General features: G+C 37.8%; 1 protein-coding gene across 2 annotated transcripts; it reads right to left on the bottom strand.

Moving 5' to 3' along the window:
• Nucleotides 1–1,202: 1,202 nt before the first annotated feature.
• On the bottom strand, nt 1,203–15,106 carry LOC149086328 (uncharacterized). Of its 2 annotated transcripts, XM_089232348.1 has the most exons (3): nt 12,626–15,099; nt 10,199–10,272; nt 1,203–1,459 (listed from the first exon to the last, which is right to left on the bottom strand). In XM_089232348.1, exons 1-2 carry the CDS (start codon nt 14,977–14,979, stop codon nt 10,203–10,205), a joined length of 2,424 nt encoding a protein of 807 aa, XP_089088474.1. In that variant the 5' UTR covers nt 14,980–15,099; the 3' UTR covers nt 1,203–1,459; nt 10,199–10,202. The 2 variants fall into 2 exon arrangements, with proteins under 2 accessions (XP_089088474.1, XP_089088473.1); XM_089232347.1 differs by lacking the exon at nt 1,203–1,459 and having other exon boundaries at nt 10,083–10,272; nt 12,626–15,106.
• Nucleotides 15,107–16,071: the final 965 nt, after the last annotated feature.

The following is a 16,071-nucleotide window of genomic DNA, read 5'->3' on the forward strand; positions in this document are numbered from 1 at the left end:
TGACATTTTATTAGCGAACCGCTGATCCTAGAAAGCATACTTCCACTTATAAAAAAATTCCAAATAACATGTAGAACTCAGATATCATTCATGTTGCAAGGAGTTGAGGAGTTAAAACAAAAAAATGTACTTCTTATACGGATATCCTGTGCTGAAAAACCCAATCAGGAAGTTTTTGCCTAGTCTCTCTTGATGTCAACAGAGACAAACTCCATGTTTGTAAGTGAAATATTCATTGAGATATTCAAATTCGAAAAACGGAGGAAAGTTGGGGGGAAGCTCTAAATGCAGGTAAAACGGTTTCCCTGCATTTAACGCTGTTCTTTTCCCAAATTCGAATATTGCGTTTAAAAACGTGGGATTTTTTTGGCATCAATAGAGACAGGGCAACCTCTTTCTAATTGGGTTTAGGGGAACACGAAGACTATAAAATGTTAATTTTTTACTTCAATAACTGTACAAAACACCTTGAACCATGAATGACACATCTGAGTACTACACGTTATTTGGAAACTTTTTCTAATTGTAAGTATACCACTAGAATCAGAGGTTTCCAAGTAAAATGTCATACCCCTATCTGCTATGCACCCTGTGTATATGCACATGATATACAATGTGTAAGACTTTTCACTTTTCGTTATTCTTTGTATATGAGTGTTTGATGTTGGATTCATATTCACGAAATTCAATCACATTTGATTTGCCAAAAAATTTTATATATAACTACTATATATAATAAATTTATATAACTACAATTTACCTGGAAAATCTTCTCATTTTTCCCGAATTTTCACAATTGCAAAAAATCCCTCTTTTTAGAGCTAAAAATTATTCCCAAAGAATCTACCCGGATATAGACTGGTGCTTTTATTTCACACCCCCAAAAAATGACATCAAAAGCGCAATGTAAATTGATGCTATTGAATGAATCAAATCATGATGAAACTTAATTTTGATGGTGGAAAAGTTGAAAATTTATCAAACAATCAGTATCAGCTCGGCCTCCTGACAGTCGAATCAGGGAGATGACCTGTACCGCGTACCGCTATATGGCCCAGTTACGTTTCTTTTCTTCTGGTAAGTGGGCATTAGTTTGACTAGTAATGACAGCTAATTTAACCTAATGTTCAGCACTGATTGATGATGGGAAGCACAATGTCGTGTTTTTCGAAAGAGGAAAAAAATTATCAAGACATAATTTTCATCAATGTTAAAAATGTTTATTTTATTTTTCGAAAATCTATTTTATATTTTTATAGACTTTGGATCTGCAATAAAATCAACGATAATCCTGTCCTCCAAAGTTGGCAGCTATGCAATGGATTCAACACCAGTTTTCTTTTATTCAAGATACCAAATTACTAGAGTTGGATAAATTGGGTCCAAATTTCCAGTCCCTGTCACTTTCAGGCACAATAAAGCAATAAGACCACGGCATCAACACGGATTGGTTAAAAACCTGAAATCAATACCAGTTTTATGTTTTTAACTGATCTCTGTGTCAATGTCACATCACTACAACAATAAGTCCCCCCCCCCCCCAAAGTAACAGTTGATATGAGGGAAATATGAGTCATCCAGTCGGTAGAGGCAGAGATGAGTTTTTTCTTCCTTAAAAAAAATTAACATCTCAAATAATAAATATCTTCACAACATCCAGTCTTCCGTATATCTTGTATTAACAAGTGAAGAGCGATATTCATGTCAAATATACCATTAATATTTGTTCCTCTTTGTTGACAACTTATCAGGTGAGTTCGAATAACTTTTTTCATAACCAGAACCCGGATTAAACGCAAATGCATACGTGCACATGCATTTACAAATTTTGACCTTTTCAGTGTTAATGCACACAAATGTATGAAATTGAAGAATTCCAGAATAAGTGCATATTTTTGGAGTTTAACGAAAGTTCAATCATGATTTTTCTAATGAATATTGCTTTCAAAAATACACCTGAAAAATAAGCAATAGGCAAGTGTTTGTATCTTACATGAAAGATAAGGGGCCGTTCAAGTGTTACATCATCATTGATGGGGGGGGGGGGGCTTCCGATTTTCTGACTTTTGATGACAAGGGGGGGAGGGGGTTTGAATAATGCTGACGTCATCAACCACCCTTCACGAAAATATGAAATATAATTAATGACATCTTACTCGGTGAGCCAAAAACGAGGAAATTTTTCGATAGTTTGTGGGCACTTGAAATAACATCCCCCCCCCCCATCCACTATTGATAAGTGCCCTACAGAGCCACTTAAGTGATCTCTAAATTTTTCGCAAATCCAAGTGATCTGGAAATGTGTCCAGGCCACTTAAGTGCTCTGGAACTGTGCCACACATCACTCTAGCGATCTGTAGTTATATGCCGCGGATCACTTCTGAGAAAGTGCTGCGGGTAACTTGAGTGATGTAGAACCGCACTGGGGCCACTTAAGTGCTCTAAAACTATGTCACATGTCACTCAAGGGATCTCTAAATGTGTCACGGATCGTTCAAGTGTTCTGGAACTGTGTCTCGGGTCATTTAAGTGATCTGAAAATGTGCCACGGGCCACTTAAATGTTCTGGAATCGTACCAATAGGACACAAGCGATCCGTAAATGTTCCACTTAGTTCATTTTTACAAAATTTGGTTTGAGGAGGGCAGGCCGCATCAGATAATCCCCAGGGCCAGGGGTCGGCAACATGCGGCTCTTTGGATATGAAGCTGCGGCTCTTTAGTTCCATATGCAAATATTATTTATTTTATCAAAAAAAAGGGGGGGAAGGGGTCCAAAGTAGCTAAAAATTTGCTTACGTAATACTTGAACGGCCCCTAAATAGCATTTAGAGAGAGGATTTAGTGGATGGATGGATTTTAAATTTGTTGGCGCAAGGACCAATTTGGTCAAACTGCACCAAAAAATTATAACATAAAAAATTGTTCTTTGGTCATGTTAAAAAAAATAAAACTGTCCATGATAAAAAGCAACGTGAAACGTAAAACAATGACATGAATTGTAAAACTATAATTTGTTATAAAAACCAATGGCCTTGATGAATATAAAAATGTGAGATGCATCGCTATTGTCATTTAAAATATCATGAAGTGAAAGATGACTCTGACCAAAAGCGGTCGTAAAATGATTAAGCTCCAGAACAAATCCGCAGGGCGAGATGGTGGACTGGGTCGAGCACACTCAGATAGCTCCGAGGTGCCGAGTTTGTAATTTTTAACCAATTTTTTTTGGGAGGTGGGGTTTGGTGCATATTTTGTGATTTTTTAGTGCACATTTTGGCATTTTTTTATGCGTATTTACATGATTTTTTAACATACTTCGCTGCTTTTTAGTGTGTGTATTCATAAATAGTAAAACAAACAAAAATATTAAAATTTTATCAATAAAAGATTTGAAGGTTAAAAAAACAAGTTTTATCTTGTTTTCATTTAAGATGAATTCCCATCATGCCGAAAAAAGGAATTGTATATACACAGTCAAACTCAGTGAAAGATATCCATGTCTTTGGCCGGGCAGAGTGCACAACTTGTTGCTCAGTAACGTTTGTTTCGATAAGGTTGTTAATTTTAATGTAAGCTTTCATCACATTTATCAACATAAGCAAAATCACTGATCAAATCCATCATCTTAGATTGAAATTTGAAAAAACTTTCTGGTAAATTTAAATAACTTATGGGCAATTTATATCATATTTACTAATACAAGCTAGGGAATTACACATAATCACCGTTAAATGAGAAAAACAAAATGTACTAAACATAGCAACCAAATTTATTGAATTTCCGTAATATATATCATGGTTGTTTTGTTAGAAAAAATTACTGCAGAGGTTGGTTTCTTTTTTTTTTTGGCATAAAAGTGACACCATCAAGGGTGCACGCACAGGCATCCTCTTTTCTCAGTTTTTGAATATGGTAACCCTATCTAAGACGTCCTAAACCACACACGCACCTCGTCCATATTCCTCTGCAAAACTTCTAACAAACTGGTACATGTTGGAATGTGCATATGTGTTAGGAACCCAATGTAAAATTTGTTTCTGTGTAATACTTGTTGTGTAGTGTTGCCATCTACAATCAATTTTTCTAACTATGAGTGAAGTGTAATGTAGCGAGACTTAGGTCTTGTAACTACTGAACAGAGAGCAACAAGCCTTCACTCATAGTTAGGAAAACTGACACAGATATGGGCCCACTACACAGAAACAAACTTCACTTCAGGAGGTGTACCACCTTCCGATTCTTAACTACAAATTTGATCTTTAGTTAAGAATCAAGAGGCAATTTTGCTATCACATATTCTTAACTAAGAAAAGCTTTTTTTCCGTAGTTAAGAATCGAGTGACCCATTTCTTAGCTTGATTCTTAATAGACAATTTTTTTCTTACATGCGAGATGACAGTCTTTTTTTAATGGAAGTTTTTTTACGATTTGTATTTACGATCATATTCTAAAAAATTACAAAGTGTTTAACTTTGTAATTTTTTAGAATTTTTGTTTTCAGATGAATTTTTATTTCAGAATAAGGAATTCATCCAACTTTTTAAGTCATTGAAAGTGTGGGAGAGTGGAAAACAGTGTTGGAGTCTATATACAGCACATATTTATTGGTAATAGTGATATATAAAATATCAGATCATCTCGATAAAGTTTGATAAATTTTGCTACATATTCATCACGTTTACCAGTGATTATGCATAATCCTCTTAAGGCGCTTCTAACGAATTGTTTCTTATGTATGGATGATTGGTTATTAAGAATCAGAAGGTGGCATATCCCCATGTACGCTACACATACACACACATTGCAACATGCACCAATTCATTAGAAGTTCTGCAGAGAAATATGAACAAGTTGCGTATGTGGTTTAGTAGTAGCTCCAAGACCTATACTATCAGATTACTAGTTGGAGGGGGCAGCTCCCAACCATGAACATGATGAGACCGGATAGGAGGCGGTCAGACCTCTCATTATAGTGAGTATCTTTATTTGATTCACACAAAAGCATGGTGCCCCAATGACAAAATAAAAGTGAAATCATTATATAATTAACTTCTCTTTTATTAGGTCACAAGTAATTAATGATTAGTAATCATTGCAAAAAAACTGAGAGATTCAGTTTAATCGTTGATTAATGGTTTTGTTTTATTATATCAATGAGATTTATAACATTTTTTTTTTCATAGCCTCCCCCTTCCAAAACCTTTCATTCTGCGACTGGCAAATGGTTTCCGGGAAATTAGGCCATGGTCCAAGGCATTTTCTTCTCAATGTTTCACCCTCATCTGTGGCAGGCATCTTCTGAGGTAAAACGGAAATAGGTCTCCGTGACAAATGAGGAAGGCTTCATACACCAAGCCCATGTCTGTTTCACCTCAGAAGATGTGTGCCACAGATGTGGACAAAACATTGGAAAACTATGGTCTTCGGCATTTTCTTCATAAACTTTTCCTTTCATCACCCCATTCTTCAGAGGCATTTTCTCTCATTGCCCCCTAACCTAAGCCAATCCATGGGATCCTATGTTATATACGAAGCTTCTATTCCCCCCCCCCAGCCATTCCCTCGCCCACTTTGGGAAACTGCCCAATTCTGGCCTAGTAACCCAAAAAACCACTTGCTAGTTACTGAATGGCGCCCATACTTCAATTTCTTTTTTTTTCATAGCCCCCAACTCCAGCCAACTCATAGGATATTATGTTATACCCGTAGCTTCAACACCCCCCCCCTCCCCCCAAACCAGGTCATTTCCCCCAGTGGGTGATATTGCCCACTTTGGTAAACACTGATAACAATGATAATTGTTGCAAAAACTCCATTCAATTCAGTATCTGTTTTCAAGTGTAAATTATCTGTTTTATAGTGGGAAGTAATTAATACAAGTGATGATAATGCTTCTTGGGTACATCAGATTTTCTTTTTCCATGTTCAATAAATTTAATGAGGCTTTTTGGATCACATGATATTTCTCTCTTTTTTTGAGGGACATACAAGGTATCCAATATTGCGACTCGTGAAACAAATCTAAATTAAAGAAACATAGAAATGAACCTTTTTTTTCTTTTTAATGGGAGCTAGATATTTTGAAAATTTTTTTAAGTACAAGTTATCGATCTGCCTGTTTTTGCTTCAAAAAATACTTGATTGAAGCTGCAGAATTTCTTCCATGTAATTTATATGGGGCCCATAATCAATTCAAAAACATCCTAAACTATATGGATTGATGCAATTAGATAATATAAGACAATGCGGAGACATTAATTCTCATTTTCGTGCTTGAGGAGATTATGACGTCTATTCGAAAAACCTCATTATAGTGAATTTTTTTTCCATGCAATTATTTTTCATGATTGCAAATTGTATCAAAACTGAAGTTTATTATAAGAGCCTCTTTGTTATGCTCAAAACCTGTGCTGTAACATATGTCCCAGTAAGTTTCGGTCCCATGCGTAAAAGCAGATTTATGGTTTTGTCACCCTTCATCCATTATAGTCTAGATCAGTAATTCCCAATATGGGCGTTAATGCCATGCCCCCTGGAGGGTGATTAAATGTTCAAGGGGGGTAGCAGAAGCTACAAATATAACATAGGATTCTATGGGTTAGATTGCGTTGGGGGCGATGGGAGAAAAAATTTCTGAAGAAGAGAGCGATGGGACAAAAAGTTTGGGAAACTATGGTCTAGGTTTACTTGACCTCCGATTCACAGCGTTGTGCTATAACCTGCTTGCTCTCTCCCCCCCCCCCTTCTTAAATACGCCCCTGTCTCGAAGTCTTTTTTGGTAACTTAAATGATTACAAGGGAGTGGCGGGCAGGGAGGGGGGAGATTTGGGGTTCTGCCCCCCCCCCCACCACGAAATGTGAGAAAATGACCGAAAAAAGGAAAAATGTTGTGGTGCAAAATTGTTGAGTACTATTTAAGTTGACAGTACTCGAAGAAAGAAAACTTTTGGCCTGGTGATCATATTAGTGGGGTACCATTTTTGAGTTGTTACCGTGTCCGCAATAACCCTTTGTGTGTCGGTGAGTAATTCTCCTGAATAAATATGTACTACAGCATTTTTAACCGAAACAATTAAGTCACAAAGAGAAAAAAAAATAATATGTCAACACACAGAGGTCTAAATACGCATTAGGTTCTTTAATTCTTAATTCATATAACCAAAACAATATATATAAATAAAAAAAAAAACAACGATGCTGAAATACCTTACTTTACTTATCGAAAAATTAAAAAATTTAAATATCGCTGCAGTTTGGTTTTTCCTGACCACTCAACAAAATTTGAAAGAGAAAATTTACTCACTATCTCCCATATTAAGGTCACTTCATTCTTGACAACCGGATTTCGATGAACAGTTCTCTTTAACTTGAACACTCAGTACGGACAGTTCGTTTTCTCATAAGTCATCCTTTGACTGGCGAATCTGCTTGGCGAATTGAACGATTAATGTCCTCTGTATCTGTTGAAGCGACGGTCCGTGCTCATACTTTACGATGTCGGAGCATCAAAGTTCTCCATCAGTACTACCACTCGGGGTAGTGTGGTCGAAGTACCAACCTTGGACTGGACTGCAAGAGACAGCTGCTGGGCTTCATCTTTCTGGCATGACAGTAAGCCTTCCTTCACGGATCAGTTGGGAGCAACTGATATGACGAGACGATGCTTCATACTGTTTTTCTTGAGCTTACATCTTCAAGTAAAATGTTACGACTTTTGGCAGTTCAGAACTAAATAGGGGTTTGAGTGACTTGACTTGGGATTTGAGTTTCAGGGGCTCTTCAAGTTACGTGTGGGGGGGGGGGGATTCTTCAACGGCGGGACCACGCTTTCTCGTGCAACTGGTCCCGATGAACTGCACGCCTCCAAAGTTTTTCAGTGGTAATATGTAAATTGAGTGATGGGCGGGGCTTGAGAAAGCGCATCCTCTAATTCGTCGCGCAAACTGCATCATCCAAAATTTTACCCAATTGTATCACAAGGCGCGAACACAAACATGAAACCAAAAGAAAAACATCTTCTCTCAATAAAGAAAATGAACGGCTTTCAGCAAAGTTTATAATGACAACAATAATTTTCAATATAAGATTTCCGGATTAAATGCACAAATATTCATCAAAATGAAAAAACATTAACATCATTGTGTGGGGAAAAAAATTAGCTTTCCAACGATATGCGACATCATATATAAATATTCTTGTTTCGCGACATGCCGAAAAATTTAAATCCAAACAAAGGAAATTCTTAAAAAAATTCAAATTCAACACTTTCTCGAAAACAGAGAATAATTTCAAGCATATAACATTATTTCAAAAGTTTCTCTCCCTCAAAATATTTTACAACACAAGCCTTTTTTTTTTTTCTTCAAAGCATTGGAAACAGTGGAGAGAAAAAGAAAAAAATATATATAAATTTTTAAAATTGAAAAACTCACACGGTCTCAAAATTATTTAACTCCCGGTTAACAAAAATGTTTGTTTCCCTTATTTAATAAAAAAAAAAAAACCAGACTCAGAATATGCAAAAAGCGAAAAATCGGATTTTCACGTATAAAAAAAAATATACAACAGATTACGAACAGTGAGAGGGAAAAAGAAAAAGGAATCTTATCTTCCTTTTACACGTACCGAACGAACGAACGCGTTCGTGTGGGAACAAGAAAACTGACTCATCAAGATGGCGATAATATCTTTGATTATCAGTGGATCATTAGGTGTGTCTCTCTCACAAAAGAAAGAATATATTATTCAAAAGAACACACATTTTCTCGTTCAATTTAACTCGGAATTTCTCAAAATTTCACAGGAAGAATCAGAAAAATTCAAGGAATTTGTTGTTGAGCTCAAATGATTGAGATGTCAAAGCAAAGCATTTAATATTTAGAATTTTCCGACAAACACATACAGTGTGATGCATAAAGAGTGTGTGTCCACTCTATACAAACGATCTGTGGTTCAGATCTCGGGCATTTTATGAATATCAGACGGAATGATATTCATAACACACATGAATGATAACACAAGAGGAAAGGAACTAGACAACCACGAAATTCGGTTCAGCTTTCCACAAAAATATAAAGACAGAAGCTCAAATATTTTCCACGCGACAAACACAATTATATTTACATTTAGCAAATTTCACTTATTTGACATGACAATTCTGGGTTGAAATATGCCAGGCTTCTTTGTCAAAGGGGGGGAAAGTGTCCTACTTTTCCCACCGTGACAAAAAACTGGCCAAATCTGTTGTTCTACCACTTTGGTCTCCCCCCCCCCCCCCCGAACGAAATTTCTCGCTACAGGCCTGAATGCTTGCACTCTGTATTAGTTATTTACATTCTTACAGATGGTCTAGGTCTGCGGTTCTCAACCGGTGCTCCAAGGGCTCCGTGTGCACTTCCCAGGGGCTCAGCCACCACTCGAAAATAATAAGATAAATCAATAAATTTGATAAACAAAAAAAAAAGAAAAAAAAAGATTTTTTTTTCCGCTCCTTTGACCTAAAGGGTACAGCCATATAAATAATATACTAAAAAGGTAATACTAAATACTCTCCTCGAGTTAAACAGGGCTCCGCCAGAGAAATTATTCACTGAAAAGGGCTCCGCAAGTCAGAAAAAGTTGAGAACCGCTGGTCTAGGTCATTTTTCGGTCATTTACTGAACTGGTCCCTCGCTTTCTAGGTCACTCACATGCTTGCAAACTCTCTAAGTCACTCACTGATTTAGTCTCTCTGTCTGCATAGGTGGGATTTATGGTTTTATATATGGGCTATACAAATTTTGCCGCACTTTCCCATTATACTAATTTTATTTTCCACTCATTCCTCAAATTTAACGATGATGATGAAGAAAAGGATCCAAAATAATGCTTCTTTTGACTTTTTCATGGCATAGTGACCCTCTTTCATGCCAGCAGATATGCTATAAATTCCAAACATTTTGTGCTGCTCTCAGCCTGCAATTCAGTAACCACACAAAGAAAAGTTCAGGCACCAATAATAATTTTTTAGTCGTCACAGCCCCCCTGTAAATACGCCAATGTGAAAAACAATTACTGCGGTGCAAAAAAAAAATACCAAATGAGATTTCGACTAATATTACTTTATCATGTATAAGGAAAGCAGCCAATAGGTTACTGTCCTTGTATTAGTTACAAACTTTGTAGTTCAAAAAGATTTTCCCAATTGAAAACTCTACCTCATTAGTCTCGTTTCTTCTTTTTCTCCTTCCTCTTAACAGGAGAATCATTCTTTCTTTTCTTATTCGATGCCCTACATTTGTTTAGAGAACAAGAGAGAAAATAAACATATATTTGATAACATGAAACAAGAATTAAAAAGCAATATTTATCGCACAAAATAATTAACAGAGTCTCTACTACGTACCTATAGAAAAATTCAGTGACTTTTCCTAGACTTATTTGGTGATTCAATATTTTGCAACATTACTAAATCAACACAAGATAGCTCTTTTGCTCACAAATAGAAACATTTCATTGAGATTTGGCACAATGTTCATAAACAATAAGGACCTCAGTTGTGTCTGCTGTTTGCTTTTCTTTTAAAATGGAAACTGACTTCTGTTCGGGCTTTAAAGTCCAGAAAACAAGAGAAAATCATCTTCAGCTATTGCATGGTCTCACGAACATCTATCAACACTTTCACAATGGAAATTTCAATAAGAAGTTGTGATTTTTTGTGTGGTAAAAGCAAGCACAGGAACTTGCGGGCAAAAACGGGTCATTCAAGTATTACGTCAGCATAGAGGGGGGGGGGGAAGGGGTTTCGGATTTGCTGACTTTTGATGACGAGGGGGGAGTTGCTTACATCATCAACCACCCCTTTTTGAAGATATGAAATATCCAAAGCTGCTGACGAAATTTTGCTGGGGGGGGGGGGGGGTGTCAGTGTCTTGCTGACAAGGGAAGGGGTCAAAAGTGGCTGAAAATCTGCTTACGTAATACTTGAATGGCCCCAAATCTGAAAATTGATTTGTAAAAAAAAATCTGATCTTTTTCTTACTTTGCGACTTTTTTTTCTGATTTCACAACTTTTCAATTATGGTAAAATCCCTGATTAAGATTCTCACCTGCTTTGATTTGTCAAAAATTCAAAATGCCTCTACTACAGGGTTTGACAAACTCCAGGTGCCAGGTCGAGTAGGTCGGTTGCCATGGTCAATAAAAGATTGGTGTTGACACCCTCAGCCCTCTGTGTGCAATCATTAAATTGGGGTCCGAGTACACAAGTATGCAAAATTCAGTTAGAGAGGTTGTGGCGAGTTTCACAATTTTTTTAATTGCCAATAGACAGGCTCGTAGCCAAAAATTTCGTTCTTGGGAGACCAAAGCAATAGAACAATAGATTTGGCCATCTTTTTCCCTTTTTTCGATCATTTTCTCACATTTTGGGGGGGGGGGGGGAACCAGGACCCCAATTCCCCCCACTATGGCCTTGCCAATAGATTACCTTAGTGCCCTTTAACTCTAAAAAAAATTTCCTTCCCGCAAGTCAATGTACTATCCTTATCTATTGGAGGACCATTTTCAATTATTACAGTCAAATACCATTATAGCAAAAACCTAGTTTTAACGAACACTTTTTTAATCCCCCAAATAACTTTCCATAGGAGCAATGCTAGGTAACCTGGAATTCCTTATAACGAAATTCCATTTTAACGAAGTGATTCCTATGGTCTCTTGGCATTCGTTATAACGGGATTCGACTGTATCACCAGCATCGTAGATCATTATTGTGGATGTAAACTTTGGCCATGTTTTTCATGGATGGACCATGGTCGAAGAATAACCATCCATGGTTATTTTTCAATCAAACAAAAGAAATCGCTTTAGTGTTTGACAGAAGTCGGCATGATTCCAGCAAAAGATACCAGTTTTCTTTCAGCCCTGGGCTGTAACTTAAAAGGGGCTGGGGACAACTTCCCTGGTGGGAAAGTGAGAGTACAAAGAAACAGTTCTTTAAAATTATTGAATTTTGAAGTTGTGGGAACGGGGGGGGGGGCAGCAAAAAATCCTAGTTATGGCCTTAGTCAAACCCCATGGTCAATACTTTCCTCGATAGTTCTAGAATTTCTCCTTGTGATGCTCTATCTATGATCTTTCCATTTGTCACAAAGTGTGTGGAGGTAATCTTTGACAGACTTTTACTTCAACCCCTTTGGTAGCTTTTACAATTTTAAAGATGTTTGGCAAGCAAAAAAAATTCTCCATTGCCGAGGAAGCCAAAAACCTTGGCAAAATTGCAAATCATCAATTTGACGCAACTTTGCTTATGGAATCGTAACAAGTGTAATTTTAATCTTGTGGTAGAAATGTTTGTTCCCTTTCCCCCCTCCAGTTATTGGTACCAAAACCAATTATACTAGGTTGCCACTCAAGGCATAACTTAATTTAGGGGAAAGAAGTTTTTCTGCTCAATCCTATTTGTTGCTGGAACAGACATGAATTCGGAAGGGGGAATGCAATTGTGCCTCTGAGAAAAAAAAAATTCTGTAAAATATAGAACAAAATAATGTGAACCTACATGATAAATTGCCCCCTCAACATGCTGCACTGGAGGGGTGCTAATTATCAGATTTCAATTGTAATAAGCGACGAACTCTCACCTATTCCCTCCAAGATGCTCGAGTATCTGCTGCATAATCTCTGGCCTGTCACAAAGAATGTTGTATCTATTATTTTGTCTAAAGTATTCATTGTTGCTGCTCACCAATTCTAAAGCCGATTTCTTCAGTTGTTCAGCCGAATTATCTGCAGCAAAAATCAATAGCTCCAGCGCATTTGTGAGTTTCAATAGAGCCATCAAATGTGATTCACATTTCTCCTTCAACTCAGATATGCAATACTTATTGGATAATGTGAAGATCTTCACTGTTCTTTTACGCTTCCAATTGACTTCAGTGGCACTGTTGATGAAGTTCAACATGCTCTGAACCACTTTAGAACTGAAATCTGTCATGCGGATAAACCTATCTTGGCTCTCTGGGTCAAAATTTTGTATTATCGCTCTAAGAAGAGGTGAGCAGTTGCTCAATAAGCATGGATCTGCTTCCAGTATATCGGTACTAGATTTCACAAGAACTGGTTGGATAGGAGTCTGAACGGAACCAAGAACATTATGTTTACAGGAGCAAATCAAAACCCGATCTGGATTTTCAGACAAGAGCAATACCTCAACCATTATTGTAGTGGTTGATATGGAAATGTTCCGAAGATCTTCCACAATACTTTCGCCAATACACAAACACAGTTTCTTTTCGATCGAATATTTGGCAGTGTTTACTTCAGGATACACAAAGATGAGCATTCGAGCAAACAACATGTCAGTTTTACTTTTCACTAGCGTAGCTTCAATACGCACACTCACTTCCTTGTTGCCACAGACAAAGCTTTCTATCTTAACGTTCCATGAGCTTGAAGCATCCGGCGGTTCACTTTGGTGATGCAAGTATTGTTGAATGCAACTGGATTCTGCAACCATCCTAATGGAATACAAATGAAGAAATCGTTCTAGGGTCGGAATGGAATAGTTGTGATCTCTTCTCTTCCACATTTCCAAATACTGCAAATCCAAACGAGTATCGATTTCTTGGGGAGAAGGAATGCCAGAGAGCTTCTTTGTCTTACATCTCTTATCTTGCCAAACAGATGAACTCACTTTTAGTTCTGAAAGTTCTTTGATTTCGTTAGCCGAATTTAAGTGGGAACTTCGATCATAATGGGAAGGTCCTGCCACATTGCCAATAGAGTCACTGTAAGCTATTTGATCTTTATTTTTATGCCTTGATTTCTGCTCTTTCATTGACTGATCCTTATTAACTGAAATCGAGCCGTTCACTGGATGCCTTTTAACAGATTGAACATGATCAGAAGGTTCTGATTCGGCAGGAACACGGTCAGTCAAACAAAGATTCTTCTCTATTGTTGTTTCTTCCTGAGCATCGGGTTCTTTAGGTTCCTCTTTAATACGGGGCTGATCTAACCTTTTGCTCCTAGTCTTGAGGCAGTCACTGGAAGAACCAGGAAGATAAACTTGACGGAAGACAGCTCCAGTATCCGATACAATCCAGACTTTTACAACAAGATTCTTTATGTCCCATAGGCCCTTGAGTGGGTAAGTTATGGTCCTATCGACATTTACAAAACGGGAATGCTCACATTTATGAATAATCCTCTCATTCAAATCCACCACACAAATGACTTTAGCGAAAACCGTACGTTGCATGCTCGACAACAACCGCATAATGACTAGGAAATTCACTCTACCTACGAGATCAACATCAGACTTCATTTTGACCTGCCACCTCTGTATCGAATCATCGACGGTGACTTGCCTGGGTTCTATCCTCAAGGTGCTCTGTGGCTCGAACGAATGGAAAACGAACTTGAATTTCTCCCACTTCCCGATCCAGAGCCTTGAGCCATCATTACCAGTAGGGTCTTGAATATCTCGAGAATGGGTCATCCTGGTCGAGGACTCATCTCCAAATGGTAAATTAACCACTTTCATCTCAACGTCCAACAACAGGATGTCTGTAAATCCTGGCTTTCGTCCGGTTTCTGAAACTATAGCCACCAACATGGTGGTGTTCGGAGGTACGCGCTGGCTGCCAGAAAAGGTGAACCTCTCCTCGCGGTTGACGCGGTAGCACCACTTCCTGCAGAAGCCTTGCACAGTCCCGAAGCGGGATGCGTTCTCGAACTGGACGTAAACAGTGGCGAAGACGGTTTCGCGATCCGGGCAACAGACTTTGCTGCAGAGTGACAAAAGGAAAGAGTTTCGGTCACCGACCATGGACTCTGCTTGGACGAACCATCGACCTATCAAGTCCTTGTTCCTCGGGTGCGGCTCGCCTCTAGCCAATTGCCAGCGATCCAAGTTCGGCGAAACGTCAACTTTGAACTTGAATTCATGTTTCTCCCAGCCCTGACCAATGATAACTGGTATCACGGGAAACATTAGTTCTTTATTTTAATGAAGCATCCACAACTTTCACTTCACTTAAACAAAACAATACGAATTACACGTCCTCCCTTGCCTATCTCGGGCTTCAATGAAAGTAGAAATCAAAAATCTTTTCACCATCAAATGTACGGCCGTGATCAATATTCATAACATAAGAAGGCTGACTGGAAACTCTTCGAGGTATGACGTCACTACTAACTTCAGTAGTCCATTTCCTATTGACCATTCGTCCCGTATTTCCCAAGACACTTCTGTATTTTCCTTATAGAGGAGAAATTTTATTTCTTTATTTCTTCTCGAGATATATTTCTTCTCAATGGAAAATACTAAGAAGAGGGCGAAAGCCCATGGAGGAAAGAAGAACAGGAGGTGACATCAGGCACGAAAATTGAAGCCGTTGTGGCAACCCTATGGGCTGACAAATAAGCCCAAACAAACCGCTCTTTTCCCTATACGTAACATGTGTTTTGCCGGATCGAATTCTCTTAAAATATTAATAACTAAATAAATTTAAGCACCATGACTGTTTAATGCGTCTTCAAGTCAATCTACATGATCCTATAAAGGGAAAAGATAAAATCTTATCCTTATAAAAGGGGTTTTTATATTTTTAATTTATTTTTGAAAGGGGAAGATAATTTTTCACTCTCAACTCATCATACGTTTCTAGTTCAGTGCCTTCAATTTATTTTAAAAATTCGATGTATCACATTAATGTTTATGGAAATATGGTTAATTAAAATAATATGAAGCTCCAATAAAATACAGTTTTCATAATTTTTTCTTTTAACTGTTTATTTTGCCTTTTTGTTTCGTTCATCATTATCATAGATACGGGACATTTCGAAAGTGTTTGAGGCCCGTGGGCGCTCGTCTTAAGTTTTACATGAGGAACTTTGATTTCTGAATCAATCCTGAGGTGCTCGAGCACCTTCTGACAGGACAGCTAGGATTTTTGCCACCCGGGGCAAACAGTATTTTGCCGCCCCCGTGCCTCAAAGTACTGGAAGTGCTCAAGCGTCCTCCGCCACTGTGTATTTATGGTTTTGCTGCCTGTAGGCTGTACAAATTTCGCCACCCTCTTCT

This window comes from Pholcus phalangioides, unplaced genomic scaffold (genome assembly GCF_987345545.1).
Source record: "Pholcus phalangioides strain wild (caught in Gottingen) unplaced genomic scaffold, Ppha-v1.0 ptg000005l_1, whole genome shotgun sequence".
NCBI classification, from domain to species: domain Eukaryota; kingdom Metazoa; phylum Arthropoda; class Arachnida; order Araneae; family Pholcidae; genus Pholcus; species Pholcus phalangioides.

What these genes read in the sequence shown, in the direction of transcription:
- LOC149086328 (XM_089232348.1), bottom strand. Translation starts at nt 14,979, where the DNA reads ATGTTTCCCGTGATACCAGTTATCATTGGTCAGGGCTGGGAGAAACAT. An exon ending in GAGCATCTTGGAGGGAATAG is followed by an intron (nt 10,273 to 12,625) that starts GTGAGAGTTCGT and finishes AAACAAATGTAG; the next exon opens with GGCATCGAATAAGAAAAGAA.